This window comes from Nilaparvata lugens, chromosome 3 (assembly GCF_014356525.2).
Source record: "Nilaparvata lugens isolate BPH chromosome 3, ASM1435652v1, whole genome shotgun sequence".
Taxonomy (NCBI): domain Eukaryota; kingdom Metazoa; phylum Arthropoda; class Insecta; order Hemiptera; family Delphacidae; genus Nilaparvata; species Nilaparvata lugens.
This window is the reverse complement of record NC_052506.1, coordinates 55,443,039-55,467,576: the sequence shown is the minus strand read 5'-3', so window position 1 is coordinate 55,467,576 and position 24,538 is coordinate 55,443,039. Positions and strand designations below refer to the sequence as shown.

Here is a 24,538-nt window from a genome sequence, read left to right as displayed (position 1 = left end):
CGCGAGCTTTGTTTTTGCAGCTTATCCATGTGCAGATTTTCCCTCGACTAATCACAACTTGGCTCTCTCTATAATACTTGTGTTGGGGCTCTATAGCAGCAGCTCTGCACAACAATACATCACTTTCCAATCGTGCCCATTACTACCCATTGCTACTGATCAAAAGGATAAAAACATGTAAGCAAGCGTATGATGCCTATTAGCTTTCTCAATGGGCTTTCCTGTGTTGAGCATACACTCAGTTTTCTTTTGATTTCAGTTATTGTAAATTTCCCAATTGAAAAAAAAACTTTCATAATACCTATTTGTTATTGATAGATTTTAAGCTACCTGATTATATTGTCTATAATCTATGAATAAATAAATATATTAAAAATTAACATGTGTATCTTATGGTAAGCATTTTAGATATAGTAATCGATTTTCTTAATCGGAGTTTCTTATAACACATTACAAGTAGTTTACGGTTATTAGAGCTTTCTAATGCTTTGTAATGCTTCATTAAATCTATTTTCCAAAAAATCGTGACTGCGTTGAACAGATCCACAGTGATTGAGTCCATCTATTTCCTTATTCTTATCTATTTAGATGGATTCCATTTAGTATGGGATTGAACATGCAGTGGGTGTCTCAGTGATATTATGAGTTATTATTGTTGTACAATCAACTCTTTGCGTCAGACACTATATTACAAAACAAACTAACCGTTCTATCGTACTTTGTAATAATTGATAGATAACTTTTGAAAGTCTGAGATTGAAACGAATTGTTTTCGTTTGAATGCCCGTGACATTTTTTAAAAGTTGACAGGCAAAACTGAAATAATATACTGCACGCTGTATTCCACAGCAATAAACAACTCGTGCGTAATATAGAGTGTGGATTGCCGATAATTCTCTTAATTGAACGAATTGGATTTGCCTTGAGACTGATAATAAATTTGGGGGCTCGGTTCGGTTCTGCTGTTGGACCAATGTACTCAATAATAGTTATCTTGCTATGTTTATTTGTTTTTTCGTGCTGTCAAGGACAAGAGTGGTTTTTCTTTTTTTGATTACTTTCAAACAAAGTAATTATTATTTAAGATATTTATTGTTCGCTTTGAACATGAATTCAATTGTTTTGATAGTACGCACTAGATAATATAGGAGGAAATGAAGATACTTGTTCAATATTTGGAACATTCTGAAAAAATGAAATATTTTAAAATACAGACATTTAAAAATATAATATACTTTTAATTCAAGTAGTTATGAAAATGTAGTAAACTTTCTCATCAAAGAAGCTCAAAGAGACGTTGTTTTGAATGCTGTTCTACTAAAAACGAAAAAGGTTCATTTATATGCTATATTAAAATGAAATACATGTGCTCAAGTAAAGAATAGGAGTGAAAAGTTTGTTAGTCGCAGCTAACAATATAGGACATGTGATTAGCGGGGAATAAATCCTTTGTGTGCATTGCAGTTAAGAATATGGTATTGTGGAGGATATACATATTGAAAAGGTACTGAGATTAATAATAAAATACTATAAATTGTCACAATTATTCGTTAATAAACTTACTAGATTAATAGTACCGTTTTATCATCCTTGCCCACAACTTAAAACATAATTCTTGATAATCATGTAATATTACAATCTCAATAGCCACATTTTCGCCTTCAGTGATTTCATACCTAATAGACGTTTCATATTGTCACCGTAACTAGTAGTAATGCGACTACCAGTAAGTAGGTAGGTCATTTGGGTAACCGTGAGCGTAGTTATAACAGCTCATTATTATCGAGTTACTTTCCAGAATTTCATCACACCGTCAAGGCTCTCAGTGCAATCTATTTTCTAAATTAAACTGATGTTTAATAAACAGCTCCTTAATTAAGTGAATCTTGGAAATGTCGGTATTATTTTGATGTATTTATGAATTTGTGGTTAATACAGACTTTACTGTCTGTATTAGTTGACAACTACGTTCAAAACATTACTTGCTCATAACTGTACCACAGCTCTACACTAATTAATCCATTTGAAATTACTTTTTTAACGCCATTATTTTATATTATTATTCATCCATATTATCAATCCCATTTTTCATTGGTTCTGTTCTATATCTTTTTATCTTATAATTGTTTTTCTTTTTTAACAGGAGCAGCGTGCCTATTCCTTTTGCGGTACGATAGAGTACATGGCTCCAGAAGTCGTGCGTGGAGGAAGTACGGGACATGATATTGTAAGTAAAATTCTCTGTTTTAGATTCTTAATTCAAGTTATTCTTGAATTTTCCACCCTCTTGATGCATAAAGGTCATGTGGAGTATTTAGCTTTTTGTTAGCTAAATACAGCATTTTTGTTAGCATTCCATCTTCTAGGAATTATTATCAATTACAACACTGCAATAGATGATTTTTTGTGTCAGCTTATCCTACCAAGAATGTGTGTGATGTATTAGTTTCTCATTCAATGGGTTATAATGAAAAGCACTATTTCAATAGAGGAGAGAATGAGTGGATTTGTCAAAAAACATAGGTAGGAAAGCTTTTGTGTGCAAAAAATATTTTTGTGCAGTAAAGCTTATACTGAATTTGCTATAGCTAACCGTGTATTCCTGTCAATATTTGTTTTCCTGATAGAAAAACTATCAGGAGAGAGGAGAGACTCGAGCATGCTTAATCCTGATTCATCGATAGAACAAAGAGAGAGGTATGTGTATTCTCGATTATCATAGTCGGGAAAGCACAGCAACATATTGAATGTCTGCTACAGTTCACCAACCACTCACTTTTGATCATTTGAATTTGAATAGTGATCTCTGCAGTCTTCATCCATTGTAATATATGTATACATTACATTACTATGTCTGCTACTGATTTGAAGGGAGCTGATTACAAATCAAGTGTATGTGTTGTGTGTTGAGTAGTAGGGAATAGTACATTCATTAACTGGTACTATTGCCATTACTGTGCTTCACAATCACGACTGCATATCACACTGTAAAGAACATCTCACCTGAGAATATATGCCAATCAGAACGCATCCAGTATGAGTTTCAATTACAGATTCCCTGTACGGTTCATTATCAAGATAGAAATCCAATTATCCGTATGCAATCAACTTGCATATTATGTGAACGCGAACAGTTGACATTATTGCATGTTTCATTTGACATTGGTTAGGATGGGGGGGATGTCCTTCCTGCGTGGCTGGGATGATTCAATGATACTCATGTAACTCGGGCCTTCGATCTTAATTCTTGAAGTCAATAATGTGATGTCATAAATTTTCCTCAGGGTATCTTTATCTAATCACAAGTTTATTTTATTTAGGTTATTAATAACATGCTTATTAGAGGAAGAAGCATTCTGCATTGTAAAGTTTGAACTATTCCAGTAGTTTTCAGTTCCAGTAAAATGTTAAAACTTAATGGAATGGGGTACGTGTTTCGGTGGAAATCCATTCATGTTGATTAGTAACAAGTGAAGCCAATCAGAAATTCAAGAGATGGAGGAAGAACAGTGGAGAAGTAGAAAGAAAAGAAGGAAAATAATAAGACCACGAACTTAGAACTAGAATAAGAACAAGGATAAGAAAAAAAATAATGGGGGAGAGAATAAAGAGTAGGAGAATAACAAATATATGAAGAAGGAAAAATAAGAAGAATGTAGTAGATAAGAAAAAGGACAAAGATGAGGGGAAAAGGAGAAATAGAAGAATAAAAAGAGAACTAAAAGAAAAACGAGAGTAATTGTGAAGAAGGAGAAAAAGGAGAATGGGAAAGAGGAGTGAGGTCGACTAGAGATGGTTGAGAAGAGCTGGGAGAATTATTGTTGGGCTGGACAACCAATAAAAGTGCAACCAGGTGATCTGTACTCGATCATGTGAGAGGAGTGATGATGTTGGTTGGTCCAAGGTCGTTTGGAGGTCACGGACTCCGTCTGCCAAGAGTCACCCCCTCCCTCCTTCCCACCCCTCAATAATGCATTCTGCAGTTCAAGAGTCCAAAAAGGGGAGGGGAAGGGTTGATCCATAGTCAAACACTCTCACCAGCCACCAGCGATCCTCCACCCGATAACAATGACTGATTCATTCGGCTGACTGACATCGACATTCACAAACTGGCAAGATTTCAATCTCAAGACGACAAAACGGCTATGAATTCATAAACAGACTCATGCAAAGTGCTGTCTGCTTAGTGCAGCTGCTGGGTGTGGGGTGTGGTTGGGTTAGCTTGCAGTAGACCTCATTGATGACTTGTAACTTTTATGGGTGATATAGGTAATATATTATAAGAGTTATAAAAATAATTAGTAGTAGAAAAATGCTAAGAAGTAATAGAGCAGGTATAAGATTATTTAATAAATAGACTTTGAATAAGATACAAAGAATGAATATGGAACCAATTTATTATTGTCCTGATAATAATTCATGAGAAAAATAAATTGAAAAATAATTTCATTTGGAAAATTCTATACTTATTTTCACTTGGAAATTCAGTTACTCTTCTTATCTTGGTGGTTCACTTTCAACTGAAACTATTTTTCCTCTTAAATAAATCGCTTAAATAGAATAGAATAGAATAGAATGACTTTCTTATTTATGTTGTGTTGTTTTATTTATGTGGCGAAGTTTGGACAATATTGTCCACTCTACCACTTAATCACGAACGTAGAAATTGACCACTTAAAACGTAGAAATTGCATTGATCAACCGAATAAATTCCATAATTTGTTAGAGAATGAGTGTATCACTTCATGCTGTTTTGAAGGCCGTGTCAACCAGTAACTTTAATAGTTATTTTCAGGTTATATAATTAGTTTGCAATTATGTAACTAGATAGATGTTACCCCACACCCCACTCACTCTACATGGTACAACAATTATTTAGTGTGGCTCCTCTGCAAAGTTTGAATCGGAACTGAAATGCTCTACAAATGTCAACATGTTGCCTCATTGGCTTGCAAATGGATTATCGGCCATCAGCAATCGTTCAATATTCCGATCATGTGTCATTTTCCTTGACAGCTATCAGATATCAACTTGAAATATTTTTCTCCGGAATGAGTTTTAACGGGGCCAATTATCTACTGTCCAACATCCGCTCCAATTTTACTTGTTACTTTCACTTTCGTTTCTTTCTGCTTTACTTCCTCTTCTAATAGCAATCAACTTTTGGCAGGTCCTCTTTCTTCAATTTGCGGCCCGTTTTTGCACTGGTTCTCTGGCTAGATTAATTGTTTCATGTATGACAAGAAAATAAATCACTCGCCCACTCTCACAACTCTGTAGCCTATACTGAAATTGATTTAAAAGTAATAAACTGAACTTATAAGACTTTTCCTTGTACTAGTAGGAGGGACCTTTAAGTAGTCCCACAGAAGCACCAAGAATTTACATTATTTTGAGAGAAACCTCAATTTTGTTCGGTCATTCATACCTTATAAAATTATTAATAAATCAGTAAGCTATATAAATTTAAAAACAATATATTATAGCTTCAATAACATTTCACAAAGACGGTATCCCAAGTGAATGCATTTCAATAGATGACACTGTATCACTATGTTCCATTATATGAAGTTCTGTACATTAATTTGAAAAACGGATTCTAATTATTTCCAATAATTTCATTTATATGCAAAAGCTTGTCGATTCCAAAAATCAAAATCCATTTAATTTGGAGATTGCCTTTATTCGTTGAGTGAAACCCACCTTGACGATACACAAGCCAGGCACTTGTATTCTTTGTGCTGATGGAGATGAAAATTTCATCAACCCAATGGCAGTGGATGGATTCTTTACTTGTCTGCTCTGTGTTCAGCGTCTTGATTTATTTGTCTGCTCTCCAAAAAACGTCTTCGTCAGTTTTCTTGCATAAGAGGATGGATGCGAACAGATCCGTCATCTCCTCCTTCTCTACTTCTCCTATCTTTTCTTTCTTTTTTGGTCTTCTTCAAAGTGTTCCTCATAAATTGTTTTAGAAGAACATTTCTGCCTTCGTATCATCAGAAGATCATTGGATAGTAATGTTTTTATAATAATTATTATACTCGAATAATAATTAATGTAATATCAAATTTACAATATTTTCATTATTTCTGCCATTAATTTCTTTCAAGTTTAGGTATAACAAATAATTACTTAGTCTCCCTCTACATATGAAAGAGAACAAAATAATTGAATACTCTATTTAGAGAATAACCCATTGCTCTCTGAAAATTCTATCCTGTTACTCTCCAATTATTATCGACTCGTGATTTTCGACTATCAAAAAGTAATTTCCCATCGTTTGAATCTGTGCGGTGCAATTTTAATCGGATTCAACGAGACCATAGAAACGAAACGTTGAACTAATCTGAGGCGATAATATGACGTTCTCACTAGTTTCCAATGGTTTCATTTAATCATCCTCACATAAAATGAGTCTTCCATTAGCTTGATTGGCTTTTCCATGTATTGTCTCTTCTGTTGCATTTGGTGGTCTTCATAGTATCCATAGCTTTATGTTGTAAACGTTTAAATTGTATTACAATTCGATACAAATTTTGTTTTGGAGCTATAAGTTATAAAGACTGATTTTTCATCCAAATACATTTTTCCAGAGACTCTCATCTTATTTTCATTCACTTTTTATCAATTCCTACAATTTTATTCCACCTAATATTTGATTTGCTGAAGATTAATATCCTTGACATATTGAAATGTTTAAACAAAAAAAATATTGTGATAATTGTTTCCATCTACTTTATTGTAATCAACAGTGTTATGATCTTGGTTCTAAAGAGTATCATCACGCAGTATAAATAAAAAACACATTGCTGTTAGTTCAAGCCCCAGAAAAAATATGTAGGTACTTTACATACAGTATTCTCATCATGCGATAAGAGAAATTCATTGATGTTGAAAATATTTCTATTTTCAGTTTTAGGCTATTCATCATTATTTTCAGAAGAATTGATTATAATTTCATACACTTGAAAGCTTATGAGTACTGTATTATTTATTGCGTACTTCTATTAGTTATTTAAAATATTTAAAAGTATTGTACTATCGACTGTTTGAATTGCGTTAGCCTTGGTGGAAGGAGGCCGGTATTCAAAGTAAGTTGAGCTTAAAATAGCCACAACAAAGAAGTTATCTTTGAACTTGAGCTTTGCTGCTGATAGGTTTGGCGAATGTGAAAGTTAGTGCTGGTGCGTTTCAGGGTAATTAGCTCAAGGATTACCTGAGTGAAAGTGAATGTTGTAAGTCACGTAAACCTGTCTGTCCATATCTTTATTTGCAATTACGGAATGTTCGTCGCTGTACTTCTGTTCAATACACTACACTGACTGTTCAAAACTTATTTTTCTCGAATTACAGTGGAAATACGAAGTTTTTAGTACAGTAAAATTTTATTTTGTGTACTTGGGAGTGCTGCATATCAAGAAAAATTCAATTATTGGCTAAGAATTGATTTCCCTATTCAAAATGTTTCACAGTAAATAGTTTTAGGGGCAACGAGTTGGAAATGATTTTCTGTAATCAATTATGATGAATTCAATTTTCTATATATATTCAATATCATCATTTTCGATATTTGAATCAGAATACCAAAATGAGAAAATTTTCAACATTCATAAAAATTAAAAATGAATTTTGTAAATTGGTGATCCAAATAGAATAAAATGAATTGAGTTATTGAGTAGGCTGAATTGATGGAGTAGGTGCGCATTTACTGAGCGCTCATTGTTATTTTTACAGTATAATAAATATTGAACTTACTTTCAAAACTGAAAAACCTTCACTGGAATTAATTATTTAGCAATAAATTAATCTATTCAACTCTTATTTTGTGTGCTATTCATCAACTTAGGTAATAGCTTTATTACAAAATAAGGTAATAAGTAATAAGTTTATACTAGACATTACATATGAATATGAATCCATAATCCATTTATTATTAAATTTGAAAAACATGATGTATCGTACATTTTTCAAAATAAAGCACATCCCTCGTAGTCTATGTTGACACAGTTGTCTCTACAACATACTCGCATTAATATTCCAACTAATATGTACACTAGATTAATATGACATTGAGAAGGATTTGGATTATATGTTTTGGAGACAGATGATGATGAACTATATAATTTTCTCGCCTTGTCATCTACATGAGCTAACTGGAGCACCGCAGTTATGTTACTAGAATCTCTCTCTCTCTCTCTCTCTGTGGTTTTATTACTCTCTCCATTGCTCTTTCCAGCAATGAAAATGAAAAACCGTGGAACGATTGTGTCAGTGAAATATTTGTAGCTCTGTTGTTGTGTGCGCGCTGCAATCCAACGTAATCGTGCAGTTATCTTGGTGGGGAGGGGGCCGGGGGAGGGTAAGTAGGTCAGACAAGTGGGTCAGGAGGACGGTCGCTGTTTGGGGGGCTGGTACCCTCTCTGGCAGTGGGGGAGGGGGGTAGAAGCTCGCAAAGTCAAAGTTCGTGTGCCGCTTGTTGGAAGTTGAAACATTGGAAGCTTCTACTTTGGTTAATAAGTACTGTGGGGTACTTGTGAATGGATATTTCCCCCACCCTTTCCTGATCGATATCTTGTACAATTTTGTTGAATGATCGGTGTGGTGGAGGGCCAACCGTGTTACTGTAAACTTGGGATGATCGCCCAGTATGATTTGTCCTTTTATGGACACTTACTTCCTAGTACTGTAGTTGCTGTAGAAGAGTCGGTTAATCAAATTAAGTTCTCCATACAGACATTTCAGTATTCGAGTCGCTCTCATTTTATGGATTATTAATTTATCAGCAGATCAGGCCTTTCATTATATTTTCAAGACTGTGTTTTCAATCTTGTATGATTGAAGACTGTCTATTAAAAACTTTCAACAATGTAGTGATCATTCAGCCTACCTTAGTACTTGGTAGATATTTTTAAGCTGGTTTATCAAATAAGACCCCGGTTGATTGGGTTTTATGAAACTACAGTATTATATTTTGCTGAATAGAATATTGAAAACTGTCCAATCACTATATACTTTATGTTAATTCAAATCACAGTACCGTAAAACAAAATAATTTTAACAATAATATTTAAAATTTATTTAAAAATAGATTATTTATTGAGTAATGAACACACTCTTTCTCATTAAAATCTATCAAACATGGGATTAATGAAGTTAGTCCATCATTAATGTAACTCGCTGTAAACAGATAGATGTGACAATTGTTATGGTTGGTAGAAAGCAGTGTGATAGAGGCGACTGGCGACGATATAATAAACGACCACAAAACGTGTCAAACCGAACGGGAGCGGATCAATATGGGTGATGATTCTACGATAAGCGATAACGATAACACTTCACGTTGATTACGAAGCCCTACTAGGAGCAGGTGCCTTCATCCTGTCAATTAATTGCATGTTTTCCATTGACCAATAGAAAAGTACACCAATCTATTCTGAATTTGCACTTCTGTTGGAAACCATATTTCATTTACAGTGGTTGATAAATCAAGAGAATGTGTTGATAAGTTGATGATGGGATTGAGGTCACTGAAAATATATATGGTGTCCTTGTGGTACTGAAAGTATACTTTGCATGGTTCGCCTTTAGTTTGAATGTTTTTTTTTATTTTTGAAAATAATATAAATTACAACATCTAGTGTATAACTTACGGATGAGTGATAATGATAGGGTGATGCAAATTCACTTCTGGAGAAAAGTGCTAATACGAATATGGATACGAATTGAGGTGACAAAGGCAAAGGAAAGAAAACTATAAAATATCCCAGTTGCACCAGAACTTTTGTAATCCTGGATCATCGTAATTCATACTACAAAGTAGGTTTGATCAGTTAATTCAAGATTTATACCCAAAAATCAATCCCTAAATAGACACATCCATCATTTCTGTTTTTGCTTCGAACGTTTAGGAGAGAATAGCCATAATTAGATTGGCTATTCTATGGTTCTAGTTTAGAATACTGAATCTCCTTGAAATTGACTTTGATTGATATATTAATATTTGTTCAATCATTCATCACATATTGAAAAAATATAACTTTGGAAATGGCCCAACAGGCTTTTGTCCAAAACTATTATCATTTCTATTTATACAACATTTCAAATCTAAATTATTACTAAAGCCACGTTTACACCAAAGTTATTGACAAAATGTTTATTTCTCCGTCCTTATAGATTCTATCAGATTGAACAAAACTTATCATACACATGATGAACATGTTCCGTTCAATCTGATAGAATCTATAAGGACGGAAAATGAACATTTTTTATATAACTTTATTATTTTATTTAAACGTTATTTTTAATAACTTTGGTGTAAACGCAGCTTATGTGTCATTTACAAAGATTTACAGTCCAAAACAAATTTTGAATTCATGTTCATGATATGCAGATTAGTATTTAGTCTTGATCAGGTCTGTACCAGTCAAATTTCATTCAATTTTCCTGTTAGATGTTCAAACTGATTGGCAAAGCGTTGAGCAAATTACATCAGCCGAGTTTTGTTGTTCATCACGAGTCGCTCTCATCAAACAGCGCCCATCTGATGAATGAAGTGGCATTCTTCCATTCTATTCAGTGGATCAGCATTTAGTTTTGGCATTTGATTTCGCGAATCAGCAGTGTCAGAGTAGATTCGAAGATGGTGCGCGTTTGAGATCACCAATCACTGTCAGCATAGGTTGAATGGGAAGCATTGCTGTGAATGTTGATAGTTTGCTGACTGTAGCAGACGAAAGTAGGCCAGAGGAGAAATTGGTGTTGCTGTTTCTACATTTTTACTTTCACTCTCGCCAGCGCCAGTCTCCGCGAACTTGCAAGCGGCCTTGCGCTAGTAAACAAGCAAAACTGTTGTGGGAGAGAGACAGGAAAAATATGATAATGCTCAGATCGACTCATACCAATCGCATAAGAACCGGTCGGTATTGTGTCTGCCCCCTATCTTGTAACGCGTGTATATTCAAAAATTGTAATTTATCGCAGTCACCTTGCTGTCTTGCTGACCAGGCTAGTCCCGAGAGCCGCTTGCTGCTCTACTCGTGTTTTCATAATCGGTGGCTGTGGCCTAGACCGTGTCCAGTTATCATCTATCCAATTATAGCGAACACTATTTGTAACACTCAAGTTAGCAACAATATAGGAGTGAAAAACATATCTAAATATGTAGGGCTAGAAGGAGGTTTAAACTTCATGAATGTTGCTGTAGTTCAAGACAGAGAACATTGCTGATGAAAATCGAAGACAAGTTTATACAATCAGGCATTTCTATAAAGTCGAACATTTTTTAATAGATAGGGGAAATTTTAACTTGGATGATCTTTGAATTTAATACAGAGAATTAGTCAATGATTAATTGAGTCAAATTCTGGTTCAGTATTATGGAAATAAATATGAGGAACTTGTTTTTGTTGATTTGAATAAATGTTGGCTAAGCAACAGCTAGAAGGAATTTCAATAAGCACTGGCTTACATAAATTATTTGTCCATGCCCATGCGGGGGTCGAACCCGACACCTCCTGATTGACGCTCAGATAGATGCTGCTACCGAATAAATGAATTACCTTTCTAGATATTGAATTTAATCTGATGAAAAATAAAAACTAACATCCGTCACCTCCCGATTGACAATCAGACATGCTACCAAATAAAGAAATTACACTTATAAATACTGAATGAAAACTTGAAACCTGACAATTCTCAATCGACGGTCAGACATGCTACCTTATAAATACATTATATTTATAAATAATATCGAATCTAATTTTATAAAAAATTTGAACTAATATTGTTGTTTCTGATATTAATTGTTTATAATTATTTTCATATTCTCTTAATAAACATTAATATTTATTTTTTAAATATGTTATTAAGTTTGGGCCTCTCTTGTAATTGTTACAGGCGGTGGACTGGTGGTCGATAGGTGTGCTGACATACGAGCTGTTGACGGGAGCGTCTCCGTTCACAGTGGAGGGAGAGCGCAACACTCAGCATGAGATATCGAAGCGCATCCTGAAGACAAATCCGCCCATTCCCGAGGACCTATCGCCAGATGTGGCCGACTTCATTAGCCGTCTCCTCGTCAAGGACCCTCGCAAGCGGCTCGGTGGCGGGGAGCGCGATGCTGCCGAACTCAAGGAGCATCCCTTCTTCAAGGTATGTTCAAATTAGCACAATATACATTCGAAAAAAAATCGAAAAAGTAACTCAAATTTTTCATCACTGCAATTCATGAACAGTGAAGAAGAAGTTTTCGGTTATAACAGAAATACAACGGAATAACAAATATATCAGCCGATCTCAAGCAGTTTTGAAGGAGCAGTCTTGTTGAGAATTTGTGTTTGGGAATGGATGGTAATATACGTCTCCTTTAAGGATTAACGGATCAAGCGTTCTGAAGGATTAAGTCTTGTCAGAGGGAAGGTATTTTGTAATATATTATATTGGGAATGGATGGTAATTATATACGTCTCTTTTAGTCTTTTAAGGAGATAATGACGTCTCTTTTAAATATTAATCAAGGATTCTGAAAGCTTAAAATCATTCAGTACATAGAAATCGATTCTAGGACTATAAATTTCCATGGAAATAGGTACTTTTTCTAATGTTGAAATATCACGATAATACTATTATTTTTCTCATCGTTGATAATCTTCTTTAATACTCTGGTGTTTGTAAGATTTCTTGTGCTGCACTGGAAGATAGATAGCGATTGGAATCGGAATCGGAGAAAGTTAGTAAGCATTGACTTGGGTGACTGGACGTGTATGCAAATTTGAATGTAAGCTGTAAGGTCAAATGTATGCTGCATCCAGCAATTAGATAGTGTAGGGAAGTTTTCATTAAATGGCACTTGTCATTGGTTGGAGTATTCTATGTATATTCTTTCACATAGCCAAGTGGGACACCAATAAATTTATTCATTTCCGTTTCTCATATATCCAATACATTGTTTCCTTGTCAAGGTTCAAAGATCAGGTGGAAGAATAAAGTTGTATTATAACAAGTTCTTCTTATTAAAAAAAATCCATCCCAGGATGAATTTTTATGTTTGAAATATTACCTCAATGGTCTCATAGTGCATATAGATAAAAAGTTCCAATAATAGTTTGATAGTTTTTAATTTTAAATTAAAATTATTATTGTATTTTATTCAACATATTCACTTGTTATTGAATTGAAGTTTTTTCAATTTCCAAATGTAATAAAAGATAATGATATTTCAATTACAAAAAACAATCATTCATGATCGTTTTCTTAGTTTTGATAAATGTTCTTGTTTTTCAGGGAACGAATTGCAATAGCTTGTTTGACAGTACTCACCGTTCTTGTACGAACTGTAACTGAAAGTGCTTCCCTACTATGTTGTTGATATCAACAATGATTTCCCATTTGATTAATAGGAGTTGCGATTGCTCATTTGGCAGGTCCAATTCTTCGAGCTGTAGGAACCCATTGTACCTGTACCTGAAAGTACTTATCTACTTTGCTGTTGATCTCGCAATGATTGCACATTTTATTAATAGAAATCGGAATTATTTGTTTGGCAGGACTCTCCGTTCTTCGAGCTGTACGAGCTGGACCTGGAGCGAGGCGGCATCCTGGGCGACGGCAGCTTCTCGGTGTGTCGCCGCTGCGTGGAGAAGGCGACCGGACGCCAGTTCGCCGTCAAAATCGTGTCGCGTCGCGTCGACAGCACTCAGGAGATCAACCTGTTGCGTGCCTGCCAGGGCCATCCCAATGTCGTCAATCTCCACAATGTCTATTATGACGAAGTAAGAATATCATCACAACACAAAAATAATCATTACTAGGAATAGTAATACTTAAGAATAATACTAAATTATTATATAATACTGAAAATAGTAATACATAAGAATAATACTAAACCTTTTGATTCAATAATTGTTACCACATATTTTGAAAAACTTCATCAAAGGTCAAATAATTATTCTCAGAAAATATCAGGAGTATAAATTACAGGAGTGAAGGAAGCATTTTTTTATTCTATTGAGAATTTCAATATTCTTTTGGTTAAGAGAAATCAAATTAAGAAACGATTAAGATTTTAAGGAAGTTTAAAATGTCAAGTTGAGAAATGATAAATCTATAAATTATTTTGTTGATCAATTTATAAATTTATAAGCTACAATCGTGCAATATAATTCACAAATCGTAATGAATAATCGAGCCAAATTGATTCAATTCCGTTTTAATGCATGTTAACAGTGGAGAAAGTCACGGTAACTATAGGGATATAACAATAGCGAAATTTCAATCTTGTAGGTAACATGATAGAATGTTATTTGAATTCTTTTTTTATGTATCTGACAATACATTTCTGATACATATCTGTTTTGTAGATAAAATATAAATCTGATATCTGACGATGTTCATGTATTTATCATTGACAATAATATTGATTGATTCATATTTATTCTTCCTTAATCGTATACCATTCATTATGATAATATGGATTATTCTAAGTATTCTATATCTTGCTTTTAAATGCTACATGAATCACTTTACAATGTGTTGAATATATTCTTATTTTGTGTTTCAGGTACACACATATTTGGTGTTGGAGCTGTTGAGTGGTGGAGAACTTTTGGAAAGAATTAGAAGAAAAAATCGATTTACTGAGAGTGAAGCAAGTCGTATAATGCGCCAATTAGTGTCTGCGGTCAGCTTCATGCATTCTAGAGGTGTCGTCCACAGAGATCTGAAGCCAGAGGTAAGCATAGACATTTTTAAATTCACAATTAAATCAAATATTTAAGAGACATACATTCCTGCAAAAAATCATGCCTTCACGCCTCTGGCAAAATCTTGACAAAATTTTGGTATTCACATAGGCTAGATGAAATATTCATAGAGAATACATCATGTAAGAAAATCAAACACTGCAGCCAAATAGAATGAAATTCGTTAATCTTGAGAATAAATCATCATGTGAAGAGAATCCAATCTAGTAAGCCGAAACAAACGAGTGATATTTTTCACCCTAATTGAGTTACAAACTCATTTAAAAGCTCATTCATTCAATTTCAAATATCTTTTGAAATTACTTGATTTGAAAGGGTTTTTTCTATTAGCAGAAACTGTCTTAACGATTGTTTTTTTATTCAATCATAGACATTGCGTTGCAAAATTATATCTCTTCAAAGTTCTCAATCATGTCATTAGGCTACACGTTTCTGATAACATGGGAGAATTTCAATAATTTATTAATTAGCAAGAATTATGACAGATTTGCGGGGATAAATTAGAGTAGGCAGTAGGCTACTAAGCAATCCATAATTATATCTTAATATTTTGCTCAGCTATTCTACATGTCATTCTCGTCACTAAATATTACACGTTTTTTTGTAGAGTATGATAATTTCAATGATTTATCAATGAGCAAGAGTACGTAAGATTTGTGGAGTTTCATTGAAGCACTGAACTGGTATTCTGCGACAAAATTATTCCATAACTCAACATTTCTCATCAGTAATTATTATGATAACAATGTTGATTCTCTGCCAAATTTTATTCCATTTTCATATTATATTGACATATTTGTAGGGAGGATTACATTAAAATACTGCTCATTATCGACAGTATACAAGAGAATGTGACATTACTACCAAACATGCAATACAATATACTGTGATACAATACAGTATTTCTCATCAATAATAGTTATTTATAATGTAAACATTGATTCTTTGTCAAAAGTAGATTTGTTCTCTTTTCCGAATCTTGTATGAGAATATTTTCGGAGTTTCACTTCAATATTGCTTAATACTTAATTTAATTCAGTTAACTGAAACAAAACTCTACATAAAATTGTGAGAACATTGTTGATTGATTGGCAAAATCCTGTTTTTCTTTTCAGAATCTCCTATTCACGGATGACAGTCCAACGGCTGACATCAAAGTGGTTGATTTCGGATTTGCTCAATTGAAGAAGGAGGGAGTCTCGCTTCACACGCCCTGCTTCACACTGCACTACGCCGCACCAGAGGTGCTCAGTCAGGCCGAGAACGGCTACGACGAGAATTGTGATCTTTGGAGTCTGGGCGTTATCTTGGTGAGATTCTTCCCCCCCCACAATATTATCAACTGAAATCACTCTTTTATTCTATTATCTTCATATTGCCTTGAAACAAATTTCAATTTCTAGTTTGTACTAGAAATAAAACAACAAAATTATTTTCACATACTGATATTTGATAGAGTTCAATCATTAATATTTCCAACAGATTTATGTATTTTGCTTGAAAAATTATTACAATTTGGCACCTCCTCATTGGAATGGCTGTGATTCTATCTTGTTTGTATTGCCTTGTATTTGAATTGCTAGTTTGTATTAGAAAGCAAACCACGTAAATTTTTCTTTGTTCGGATAATTTTATTTACAATATTTCAAAAAGTTAATTCTTATCATAGTTTGTATAGCCTCAATTCGATTAAATGTGATGTTTTATTTTGAACCAAGACAATTGATAAGTAGTAATTGTATGAATGCCTATGTAATCTAGGCCTGCTATATACACCTATAAATGATAGATTCTAGAATATCTAGGTAATTTGTATCGCAAATATAGTATGACCGATGCATTACAAGTATGCATTTCTTTATTCCGATATTTCATTTCTCACAAAGAGTAAAATTTGAATTTGAGATAATTCTTCAGAATCATCCTATTACTTTGAAATTAATGAATTAATTAATTAGTATATTAATTTTCTATCCCCGATTCGGTGAATAAAGGATTATCTCAAATAAAGCTGTTGGTGTGTGATTGTGTACATGATTATTGTATGGTTCCATCCCCAATTCAATAGTCAATAGATTCAATAGAAGATAACTATCTTCTGTCTAAAATAGAGATGATTTTATTTGTTGCTCACAACTCAATAGATGGATGGATTTGCAATTTGCAAAAATGATAATTATGGATGATTGTTGTTGCAGTACACAATGCTGAGTGGGCGTGCGCCGTTCCATGCGCGTTCGCGAGATGACAGCGCTGCGGCGGTGATGGCGCGAATCAAGGGAGGTGCCTTCAGCTTTCAGGCTGACGCCTGGTCTTCCGTCTCTCATGAGGCTAAAGTTCTTACCAAAGGTCAGTTTCCAAACATTCATTTAAAATACAGTGTTATACTACTGTATGTAGTTGTGGTTGCTTCAAGCAATGATGATGACTTTAAACTTGGGCGCATTATTGGTTCAGGATCCAAGTTGATTGGTGCTACACCGCGTTTAAGTAGATATTTCATTTGATAGGCTGTATCAGAATTTCTGTCAATTGTACCATGTAACACAAAAATTCAATTTCTCAGTAAAATAAATGAAGACAATTTCTCAACTGTAGATTTCTATAAAGAAACGTTCAATCTTCAATACATTTTTTCCGGTAACATATTAAATTATTCCCAGTGACTTGTCTTGTAAATTCTTCTGTATTTATTCGACCTTGACCTTTTCAATCGAGTTGTGCTCGATTTCCAATGCTGACAAATAACATTTTTGAAAATTTCAACGCATTGACTCCACCCACAGTAGTCTAGTTTTTCCTCCATGTTCATAATTATTATAGTATGATTATAGTGTTCTGTACAATGAATGAATAAGTTAGAATATAATGGAATTCTGAATTTTTTGTCGTCTGAAATTGGTGTTGAATATAGTGTTGTGTGCTTGCAGGTTTGTTGACAGTGGACCCCGTGCAGCGCCTGCGCATGGGAGACTTGTTGAACAACACATGGGTGCAGGGCTGCGACGTGGCCACCACCCCCCTCATGACCCCCGACGTGCTCACGGCGGCCGGCTCTGCTCACCGATCCGCTGAGATCGCCGTCAAACACGCCTTCTCCGCCTTCCATCAGGCACATCGCGAAGGATTTCGTCTGCAGGTACGCATCTCTCAACTGCGTTAGTATAATCCAGGTTTTGCTTCAATTTTAATCAACTACCGTATACAAATTATGACATTATAAAATGGATGATCTATAAAAATTTATTTCAATCCATTTTTGTAACTGTATGGCATGGATAATAAATATTGCAATTCATTTATCATCACTCCTGTTTGAAGACAAGAATTTTCCTAAGCAAACAGTATTGTATTCAATGACCTGAAGAAATATTAATTGTGTAATGGAATTTGTTATGTAAGTTATTGAATACACCCTGATTAGATTTGATTTTTTAAATGATTGAATTTGAAACTGAAACTGCTATACCTAAATGTATAATAATAGTTTATTTCTGTCAAGTGTATGTTTATAAAACTAAGTCTCAATAATAAGTGTGATGTGTTTATTGCAGGACGTTGTGAATGCGAAACTGGCTCAGCGACGAAGAATGAAAAAGTCGTCCACTGATAACCGAAGCTTTTCAACTTCCAGCAGTTTCTCAAGTTCCAGCTCATCAGGTACGTCTTCATAATTAAAGAAATGACCACTTAGATCTTCTTGTAATGCATGATTTTATCATTTTTGTCATATTATGTTGATATTATTAACTCATTAAGGTATAGAGATTATCTAATTGACATGGTAGGAAGTGGGAAACAGACCTATTAAAAATTTCTATTTTAAATTGAAACAATTTAAACATCGAAGATTTAAACATTTTTCACTGATTATTTTTTTACTGGTTATTCGCTTCTGGTTGAAAAAACAAACGTTTAAAAGGTTTCAAATGAAATATTAGAATTAGCAATTGCCAGCTCCTATTCAATCAACCTATTGATTAAAATGTAACTATTAAGATTATAATATTTGAATTATTCAAATAATGATTTATGTTATGTGTTCTTAGGGCTTTCGTCAGTGCAAACGCCCTCATCGTGTAGTGGTCAGTCAGCGTCTGCGCAGAAGCCGAAAATGATGGCACGCCTGCAGAAGTCGGACGAGGGCAACGTGTTCAACTTCGGCGAGGCTCGCGTGCGAGAGTACCTGTCCAGTCTGTCGTCGTCGCCGTCCTCGGACGAGGCCCCCGGGCCCAGCGCCACTGCCATGCTCCTGTCGCCCGTTCCAAAGAAGAAGCACCGCGAGAGCTCCGGTGTGGTCGTGCTGTGTGACACCACCGACAGTGAAAGAGACTCAGACGCTAGACTGCCCAGTATTAGTGACGAACAAAGCAAGGTGGATCCCGTCCTTCCCGCACCTTCCCCTCTCATGGTCGGACCCATGACTCGTGCTAAGAAACGAAAACTCGAATCCCCTCCCTCCACCAACCAGCCGACCGACGATCAGCCCAAAGTGAAGCGGAGACACAAGCATCACAGTCACCACCATCATCACTCCAAGCACCGCCGGCATCGGAAGGACAAGCGCTCCCCCAAACCATCCGACACCATAGTTATAGATTAACAAATTGTTGTTTTAGTAGAATTTATTATTGAAATTGTTCAGGCAACTTTGAAAAGACGGTGCCAAGATTGCTGCGTGATCGATCAACTGCTCCCTTATTTTTCTATCAAAAATGTTATTCGTCGAATGAATGGATTGATCATTAACATAATTTTCAATTAAAATTCGGGAATTGAATAGTAAGTGCTGTAAGCCTGTTTTTTCCATTTCCAATCATATTATGATTATGTGATTTTATCATTGTTGAATAAATAATTAAATAAACATTGAAAATCACTGTTATTAATAAATAAATTCATTCATTCATAGAGCATAATTGTAATGCCACATTCACACTCTCGCAAAGTGCGTAAAAATGACGACGAGCGTAAGGGTGTGGTTGGCTGCTTTACCAGCGCTCGCTGGAATGATTAATGAGAATATTAATAATTTTAATACTGTTTCAATAAATATATTCGTTGATTGATGAAGTTTGATCTGATCATCAACATAATTTATTAGGAATTTATAAATTGATTGATTAATGAATGATAATTATTTTATGTTGTACATCAATAAATGTATTCGTTGATTTGATGATATTTGAACAAAACTGTATCAAAACCAATCACTGAATCATATTTGTAACACCACATTTATTCTCCAATAAAACTTGATCACACTGTTTTTTCTAGCGAATAATCCAAAGCATTTTTACTAGTTGAATTTTTTTTGTAAATCCTAGTGCAATTTTAAATTTGGATCTTATCAGCGTTGTAATAGTTCCGTTCAAACGTCATATTATAGTGATATAATTTGAGTTCAATTTAGTCATTATTGTTGTTATTCGATTTTATTGTAAGAGGATTGAGTCATTAGTTATTATTTAGCACGATGTCATTCGGAGATTGAGATCTTTGAGTTGTAATATTTACCATTGTTATGTTTTGTTTCTAATAATAATTGTTATTGATTTGGAAATACTATGAAATTGTTGAGACATTTTCGTTTTTGTCGGCGGATTTAAAAGGTGTACCAACTTACTTATAAACTAATTACTTCATGTACTATGTCAGCATCTAATCAACGAATGTTAGTGAAATGTTCTCTTTATGATAATTTGATGTCAAATTAATTGAAAATAATTGGTATAGACCTAGTACATTCCACGACTGTGGCGATTTTAGTTTCAAAAACTAAAAATGATTACTTATTAATCACCAAATGTGCCTTCCTTTCCTGGTTGAGACTTCTTCGATAATTCATAAATCATATATAATTATATGTTCAAGACTCGATCAGGATACAGATTATTCAAATCTCATCAATTTTCTACTTGTGGAATCAAGTAAACAGTCTTTGTGCTATCAATGTTTTGTTCAATATTATTGTTTTAACAGTATAAACCAAATTACTTTCTGGAAAGTTGTAAAAAAGAAGGAATACAGTAGCTGATATATTTTTTATCGATGACCTTGTACAATCCTAGTAGGAAAAGTTTGGATTCAAGTGGTCTTATTGACCGCGTAATAACTCGTGACAGGTGCCTAAAAGAGCGGTTTAACAATAGAAGGCATAAACCCAGTGTGATATTTTGAAGAATATTGTATAGACCGTTCAACTACAAAATAAAATTTAAGAGTATTAATAGATCATAGCAAAAAAGTTTATGGAGATATTACATTTTCAACTATTGAAATATAGCCGTGTTTTAATCGTATAATTCTATATGAAATGAACATTTCATACTAGAAATCGTTTCAAATAAATAATTAATTACTTAATTATTGTTTATGACTACGGAATGAAACTGTACACTCACTAATCTATCACAGCCACTTGAAGAATATCATCACCATGATTATTATTCACACAATAATCAAATTGTAATTATTATTATGCGGTATTATGTTATTGTTTTCTTAACTACTGTAACTCAGGTTATTATAATTTAAGTTAATTTATAAAAATATCTAGACTATTAGGTAATTACCATTAATTTGTAACGATGAGCAAATCTGTGTTATGAATATTGGAGTGGCATAATAAAATTGCATCTCATGAGGCAATCATTGTGCTATGATGTCAAAGAGCCCTATAAATGGTGTTTTAGGTACCATTTATCAATGAAGTATCATATCAGTTAGGCCTATACAGTGTTATAGTTCTGTCTTCCTTGTTCCTTCTTGTGGATAACATTATCATCACAATAATTGAAATAGCTTTCGGCAACTGCAGTATTTTAAAATGTATTTAAAGTAATGGAAACATCGTATTTTAAATTATACGGTAGTGGATTATTTGAAAAACTTTAATTGAAAAGAGACTGTTCAAGACCACGTTAACCAAATCTCATGAGTAATTCGATTTCTGTATTTCATCTTCCAGATATTTCAAGGTAAATTTCCTATTATCATGCCAATAAATACTGAAACCAATACTCTATCGATATCTAATGGAATTATTCCTTGTATTCAATTTTCTATGGTATCCGATTGAATTCGTACTCTTTGCTGGAGTGTAATCATGACAAAATCTTTTATGATATTGATCGTAATTCAACTATTTAGTATTTAACAAAGAAACATCACATCAAGTTTGTTTCAATTTCATTCTAATGTGAATATTATTGACACATTGTAAACTATATCATCCCTTTGTTCAATTTCAACTTCTGCAAACTTGTATCGAAATATAGAGATTTCCCAGTCGTACAGTTCCAGGTTTAGGCCTACTAGCGTCAGTGAATAAGTTCATTGAAATTGAACTGCAAGGGGAATAATTTCTAGACTGGATAAATTACATCTTGTGAAGTTTTAGTAGATTGAAATAAGATCATGATTAGGTTTTATGTTAATTGAATAGAAAATGTGCTCCTGTGGACGGTTAGAGTGTATAGTCCACTCATCATCGAGATATTAATTTTTTTGAAGATATTTTTATAGTTTTCATTTTTTAGCATAGAATTACTATTACGGTTTTATTTGTTGAATGCCTATTTGTACGATATTTCTTTAATGGTATGCAGTTATTTGCACAAAGACTCATTAACACCAATGACTACGATTAAGATTGAAGAGATATTCATTCCAAGACACATAGAGTCAACATATATCCTGTTGATTGAGGGATCAGTATGCTATGTTATAGTGTTTGTAATTAGGGACACTACTTGCTGTGATGGTGTTGGGGACGATATTCTTGTAACTCCTTTAACCACATAAATATTGTATTTTTATAAGAGTCAGATACAATTAAGTTTTTACTTGTTTAATGAAATGTTGTAGATAGTATAATTATTATATAAATACTGTTCTCACTTTTTAGGAAATTCTTTATAGAGAACCAATCTATTTATTGTTTCATATGTACGCTTTCAGTAATGTTGATATTCCTTCGAACTCACTGTTCATATTTTCATCGATTCTTAAGAAATGTGAGTGTTGTTAGTGCATGAAGCTATGCCAATTTTGTGTAAATTCAAATTTTAAAAATAATTTATAGATGTTGGGAATTTAAATAGATTTATGATTACCAAAAAACCTGTCTATTATTTTTGTAACCTCTGTCATGTTAGTGCTTTTACTTTGGTGGTATCAAAAAAAAAAAATAAAAAAAAATAGGAGATAAGTTCTATGACTATATATTTAACCGGCCGGTCATTCACTATCGTATTTGTTGTCCAACGGTGTTGTACTGGCAGCAAGTTCAAGAGTCGTATCTTCCACCACTCACGCTCCGATTGGTTGTCTACGAATTAGTGCAACATCCCCACTCACCTTCCAAATCGATTCTGTGATTCTGACTAGGCGGCGCTGACATTGGCAAGTTGGACCAGTCGGGTCTATAGTTTACCCGACTTGTCCAACTCATCCGGCAACATTTGACCCAACATCAACAATCCCATTCACGATCCGACGGCTAATCCAATATTGAATAATGGACTTCAAGTTGGACGAGAAATCGGATAGTGAAGTGACACTCCACAATACCTACTGGTTATTGTATTATTGACCGAGCGAAGTGAGGTCTAAGATTCAAGTCGACGGTTTGGCATTTCTCTTGATGTTTAAATGTTTATATGTTGCGCATTTACGGCGAAACGCGGTAATAGATTTTCATGAAATTTGACAGGTATGTTCCTTTTTAAATTGCGCGTCGACGTATATACAAGGTTTTTGGAAATTTTGCATCTCAAGGATAATATAAGAGAAAAATCTGGTGTGGCACACTCACACAACTTTCCTTGCCGTTATGAAAAATTTATCACCTGACGCTAGTGTTCCCGCGCATCTCAAGTCTACTATTCAAAGATCCAAGCCAGCTGGTGACAGGACAATAACGCTGGAGACACACGAAGTTTGCTATCTCTTCATAGTGAATGATTTAATAGAATCATAGAAACAGTTGCCAAAAGTCTGCAATTGAAATAATAACATTTTCTCGGAATTCAAGCTTATTTTAAATTTTAGGTGAAAATGTTACTAAACATTAATTGTAGAGATTTTCATGCTCAATCTTTTCCACTTGGAATTTTTTGTTTAAATTGTACCTTTAGCCTGATAATTGGGAATCTAAAATCAAACTTTGCATAGATGGGGCGAAGCTCCTGGAATTTTTACAGATATGGGACTTGTGGCAGTTGATAGAGCTTATCAATGACTATTTTAGGTATAAATTTGATCAAAATTGTTGAAGCCGTTTTCGAGAAAATCGTGAAAAACCCTGTTTTTGACAACATTTTTGCCATTTTATCCGCCATCTTGAATTGCATTAGATCGAAATTGTTCCTGTCGGATCCTTATATTGTAAGGACCTTAAGTTCCAAATTTCAAGTCATTCCGTTAATTGAGAGATGAGATATCGTGTACACAGACGCACATACACTCATACACACACACACACACACACACATACAGACCAATACCCAAAAACCACTTTTTTGTACTCAGGGGACCTTGAAACGTATAGAAATTTAGAAATTGGGGTACCTTAATTTTTCGGAAAGCAATACTTTCCCTACCTATGGTATAGGGCAAGGAAAGTAAAAAAGGAGCTTCCTTCTTACGCCAATATTAAGGTGCGTACAGATATACGCGCCGCGAACATGAGCAATTCACTTTTAATCAGCTGACTATATCATTTTTATGACTATGTATTTTTACAGAAACGGTATAAGATATAAATATAAAATGCT

The 24,538-nt window shown here is 34.1% G+C and overlaps 1 protein-coding gene across 1 annotated transcript in view; it reads left to right on the top strand.

The window, feature by feature from the left end:
• Positions 1-22,883, top strand: part of LOC111056134 (ribosomal protein S6 kinase alpha-5) — a 105,600-nt gene extending 82,717 nt beyond the window's left edge. Inside the window, exons 6-16 of the mRNA XM_039422838.1 lie at positions 2,144-2,227; positions 11,896-12,150; positions 13,282-13,301; positions 13,422-13,467; positions 13,521-13,769; positions 14,558-14,728; positions 15,875-16,069; positions 16,958-17,108; positions 17,690-17,898; positions 18,314-18,419; positions 18,809-22,883. Coding sequence (XP_039278772.1) covers positions 2,144-2,227; positions 11,896-12,150; positions 13,282-13,301; positions 13,422-13,467; positions 13,521-13,769; positions 14,558-14,728; positions 15,875-16,069; positions 16,958-17,108; positions 17,690-17,898; positions 18,314-18,419; positions 18,809-19,362 — 2,040 coding nt within the window. The 3' untranslated portion in view covers positions 19,363-22,883. The remainder of the gene's footprint in view (positions 1-2,143; positions 2,228-11,895; positions 12,151-13,281; positions 13,302-13,421; positions 13,468-13,520; positions 13,770-14,557; positions 14,729-15,874; positions 16,070-16,957; positions 17,109-17,689; positions 17,899-18,313; positions 18,420-18,808) is intronic.
• The last annotated feature ends 1,655 nt before the right edge of the window (positions 22,884-24,538 follow it).